At 42.8% G+C, this 4785-nt stretch overlaps 1 protein-coding gene across 1 annotated transcript; it reads right to left on the bottom strand.

Moving 5' to 3' along the window:
- Positions 3358–4366, bottom strand: LOC8064238 (protein IDA-LIKE 2). The gene has a single exon (XM_021460082.1). It carries the CDS (start codon positions 4154–4156, stop codon positions 3830–3832), a length of 327 nt encoding a protein of 108 aa, XP_021315757.1. The 5' UTR covers positions 4157–4366; the 3' UTR covers positions 3358–3829.

Here is a 4785-nt window from a genome sequence, read left to right on the forward strand (position 1 = left end):
CGAGACAAATCTTTTGAGCCTAGTTAGTCTATAATTAAATAATAATTGTCAAATAAAGGTCATAGTATGCTTGCAGATGGTGTACTAGGCTTATGCGCGCACGCTCTCTCTCTCTCTCAATATTTTTGGCAAATATATTTTTTTTCTCTCAAATTTTGATCCAGGGATTGTGACTTTACTTAATATTGACTACTAAATTTATAGAGAGGAGTATTGACATATACTGCATTAAAGAGATATATACTATAAACAATAACATATTTCATAATGTATGTAATGATATCATTGGAACCTTAGATATTATTGTTCTTTAAATGGTCAAATTTATATCAGACAAACTCAAAATCCGTTATACAGATTATGTGAAAATAGTACAGTTTGGTAGGCCATCAAAAGTTAGTTAAGCGTGCCTTCGTAGTACGTTTGTTTATTTATTTACATTACATAAATACTTTTTAAAGACAAAAACGACTAGTCATACGAATGAAATGACAACAACGATGTCTACATACCACCGATGCTAGCTTTTGCTAAACACAGGTGTCCGCGTCCGCCCTAAAAAAAATGAGTAGGGTCGTTCGATAGTTCCTCATCACTCTGTCAGCGGCTACTTATCAACTTATTAATAGCTTTCGCATCAAATCGCATCCATAGTCGAAAAATGGAAAATATCGTCGGTGCTAAGACGATCAACCATCGGACAGGCGATGCTGAATTACTGCTGAGGCCGGCCGATTCAGAGTCGCTAACTCTCATCAGCGCGCCAAAAAAAGTCAGCACAAGCAACTGATCACTGTTGCTTGTCGAGAGGAGAAACGTACGCGAGTTGAGAGTGAGGGAGAGTCGGCCGGAGAGATGTACACACAAGTAACTAATGTCATCAGTATACAGATTGATCTGAATTTAGACCCCTTTCAGATTCTACAGACCAGCAAAGATTAGTTAAGGGTCTCATTCTTTATGGAAGTCATTATCCTCATGGCCCGGGCCATCTGGAGATCAAGAAATGATATGATCTTCAAGCAAATTAATTCATCTATTCAGCAGGATTTTAGGCACTTCAAGGAAGAATTCAAGCTGCTGCTCCTAAGAGCCAAAAGAAGATATTCTCTTTCAATTTAACAATGAATTTCAAATCTAGACTACCTAGGCTTAGTCAGCTCTTGTTTTGACCCCCTCCCTTTATTTTCTTTTTTTTTTCCTTTTTTCTTTCTCTGTTTGCCCTGCCTGTAATTACTATTTTTGCTTTATTTAATCAATTACTGTAGGGGTGCAAACTCCTCCATATTTGTCAAAAAAAACTAGACTTAAAAGATTCATCTTGTGATTTATAGGTAAACTGTGCAATTAGTTCAAAAGATTTGTCTCGTAAATTATAGATAAACTGTGCAATTAGTTTTTTGTTTTTGCATATATTTAATGCTCTATATATATATCATAAGATTTGATGTGATAGAAAATCTTGAATTTTTTTTGTTTTTTAGGGTAAACTTTCGTGTGTTGCTGTAACTGCAAAGATGAGGAGCTGCCGGAACGAAAAATGAGCTTTTTTTTTCTCTCCCTTTCCATGGCAGCCTAGCACTAGTAGTAGGATGTGTCGTCTCGTATCACACTGTTCACATCCCTGCAGGGTGTCAAAGGATGACGTAACCAGGCAAGGGAGCAGTACGTGCATGTACAACAACGGCAGTCGGCAACTTGCACCGTTCGCTTGCTATCGGCTAATCGCCATTACTGGCCGGCCCCCCAAATGAAACCGAAAGGTGCTGTGCTGAGCTGACCTCGAAGAAACAGGGCCGGCCGATTTAAGCAGATGGATTACGTTCTGACGATGCCGTGCGTGCCGGTACAATCCATCAACGTCTTACATCACGGTTTCTCTGCTCATCCATGCATCTTTCCAAGCAACTTCGACAGTAAAAAAAACCGGCCAACATATGGCAGTAAAAAAAGTTAATTTCTTTTTTCGAGATAAGAAAAATAACTGAATGAAAGTAGTCAAAGTACCAGCCGGTCAAAAATAAAGAGAAGGGAAAGGAGAGGAGGGTGGCGGTCAAAAAGGTTGATTAGGCCTTGTTTAGTTCACCCAAAAATCAAAAAAATTTCAGTCGAATCTTTCAGCACATGCATGAAGCATTAAATATAGATGAAAATAAAAACTAATTACACAGTTTAACTGTAAATCGTGAGATGAATCTTTTGATCATAGTTACTCCATGATTGGATAATATTTGTCACAAACAAACAAAAGTGCTACAGTAGCGAAATCCAAAATCTTTTCGCATATAAAGAAGACCTTAGTATGGTTGGGGCGCTAGCTGCTCGTCCCTTGCAAAACCAAGGTCTTGTTTAGTTCGCAAAAATTTTCAAGATTCTCCGTCACATCGAATCTTTGGTCGCATGCATAGAGCATTAAATATAGACAAAAATAAAAACTAACTGCACAATTTATCTGTAATTTGTGAGATGAATCTTTTGAGCATAGTTACTCCGTGATTGGACAATATTTGTCATATAAAAACGAAATGTTACAGTATCCAAAAACAAAAAAATTTTGCGAACTAAACAAGGCACAAATTCGACAGGCCCCAACAAATCGTCAACACCAACCGCGATCGTCGGCCGGGCCAGTTGCTAGCTGCGAGGTCATTACCACACCGGTGCGTGCTCCTTTCAGTCTCCCTATCTCTCCTCCTCTGCTACCCTGTACGTGCTCCCTCCCTCCATTGATTCCACGCATGCATGCTGGAGCAATCACAGCACGCACGCAACGCAGCTGCTCGATCGATCTGTTCACCATCAACGACGGACAGCTCTGCTCGATCGATCCATGTCATCCATGATGATGCTCATCAGAAAGCACACAAAAGCAGCGAGGAAATGTTGATTGCAACTCGTACAGGGCCAGGCAAAGTGGTTGTTGTACACTCGTACTCTGCTGGCCGGCTAAGTACGTACGTACCTAGCTTTATCACCAAAGCAAAAGTGATTGTGGCCTTATTTAGTTCCTCAAAAAATTTGCAAAATTTTTCAGATTTCCCGTCACATCGAATCTTTAGACACATGCATGAAGTACTAAATATAGACAAAAATAAAAACTAATTGCACAGTTTGGTCGAAATTGACGAGACAAATCTTTTGAGCCTAGTTAGTCCATGATTGGACAATATTTGTCAAATACAAACGAAAAAGCTATAGTGTCCATTTTGCAAAATATTTTGGAACTAAACAAGCCCTGTATATAGACAGAAAAAAAAACATAAAGCTAGCAGTGCGTGATGGCAGCGGATCGAGCAGCAGAAGCATCGATCCAGCTCGCCCTGCTCTGAAAAGCAGCGGCAGGGAAGAAGAAGAAGATAGCAGAAAGCAGGAAGAATAAGCAAGAAACACCAGTGCACCAACGATGAAACGGGACAGAAACAACGCCAGTACGCCACCACCCATCTTCTCCAAAAAAACACAATAGCCTCATGTAGTCATGTACATCGTCCTACGTACGGAGAAAAAACGTGCCTCCTTACTTGTTCCTCTTCGTTCCCTCCAAGTATACATAAGTATATATTGCTGCTACTGCTACGTATACTAACTAACTAACTAACTAACTAATCAATACTGCTACGAGCTTAATTGCTTAGCTACAATTGGCAACCAACCATGAATCTAATTAATCCATGATATGATATGATGATGCGAGAACTCTCTTCGAGATCTTACTCTACTATATCTTCCTCGATCAGCCTCCATCGATTGGCACCAAGGCAGGCAGGCCGGCCGGCTGCCGGCTTCGTTCTTCCCATGCATCGATCGCACCGGCATGTCGTCGTCGTCGTCAGGGATGGCTTTGGTCCTGCGCTCCGATGGAGTTGTGCTGCCGCGAGGGGCCCGACGGCGGCACGGGCCCCCGCGGCAAGAACCCCAGGAAATGGTTGGCGCTGCCTGCCTCCAGTGGCTTCCCCCTGAACGGCTGCATGCCTCGCGTCGCCTGGCAGCAGCTCGGCACCAGCAGCAGGAGGACCAGAAACACCAGCACCAGCCTCCGCCACGGCGGCTGCTGTGTTAATGATGGTCGCCGCCGCGTCGTCGTCGTCGTCCGGCTGCTGCTGCTGCTACTACAGCCTACTCCCCCTCCTGCTTGGAAACAGCAGGATCCGGCCATGGCAGATCGAGCGGCAGCAGCACCCGGCCGGGGAGCTCTCGCTAACCCTGAGGCGGGCGTCAATGGACTAGCTGTGGTGGGCGTGGTGAGCAAATGGCGAGGAGAGGGAGAAGGGAGGTGGTGATATAGGGAGGGGGTGGGGTATGATATGGTATGGAAGTCCTGGGGATGATGAGACGCAGCAGACGCTGTGTGACAAGGCAAAGAGGGGGCCGGTCGTTGTTGGATTTAAATTTTTATACCAGTTGCATTTTATAGCATGGTGTGGACGACGATGGAGTTGTTCAAACTTCATGTCATGTACCCAGCCCGGGGGAAGAAAATAGGGGGATGTCGATCTATCCTATCCAACAGATTTTCCAACAGGTACCGGCAAAATGCACCCCGTTGAAAAATGGTGCCATGCACGTCCGTCCTGTTGTTCCTTGGAACTATCTAGCTGTTTTTTGTTGACTATTGGTCTAAACTCGTTTCAAATAAGTTTTATTTTTTTGAGTGAAATTTCAAAGATTTATAAACCATAACAGCTATATATGGATATTAAAAGCCCACTATAGCTCTCCTTTTTTAGAATTTGTGAAACACTGAAACGAGACAAAAATTCTTTTTTTTTTCTCAAAAGGACAGAG

This window comes from Sorghum bicolor, chromosome 4 (genome assembly GCF_000003195.3).
Source record: "Sorghum bicolor cultivar BTx623 chromosome 4, Sorghum_bicolor_NCBIv3, whole genome shotgun sequence".
In the NCBI taxonomy this organism is placed as follows: Eukaryota; Viridiplantae; Streptophyta; class Magnoliopsida; order Poales; family Poaceae; genus Sorghum; species Sorghum bicolor.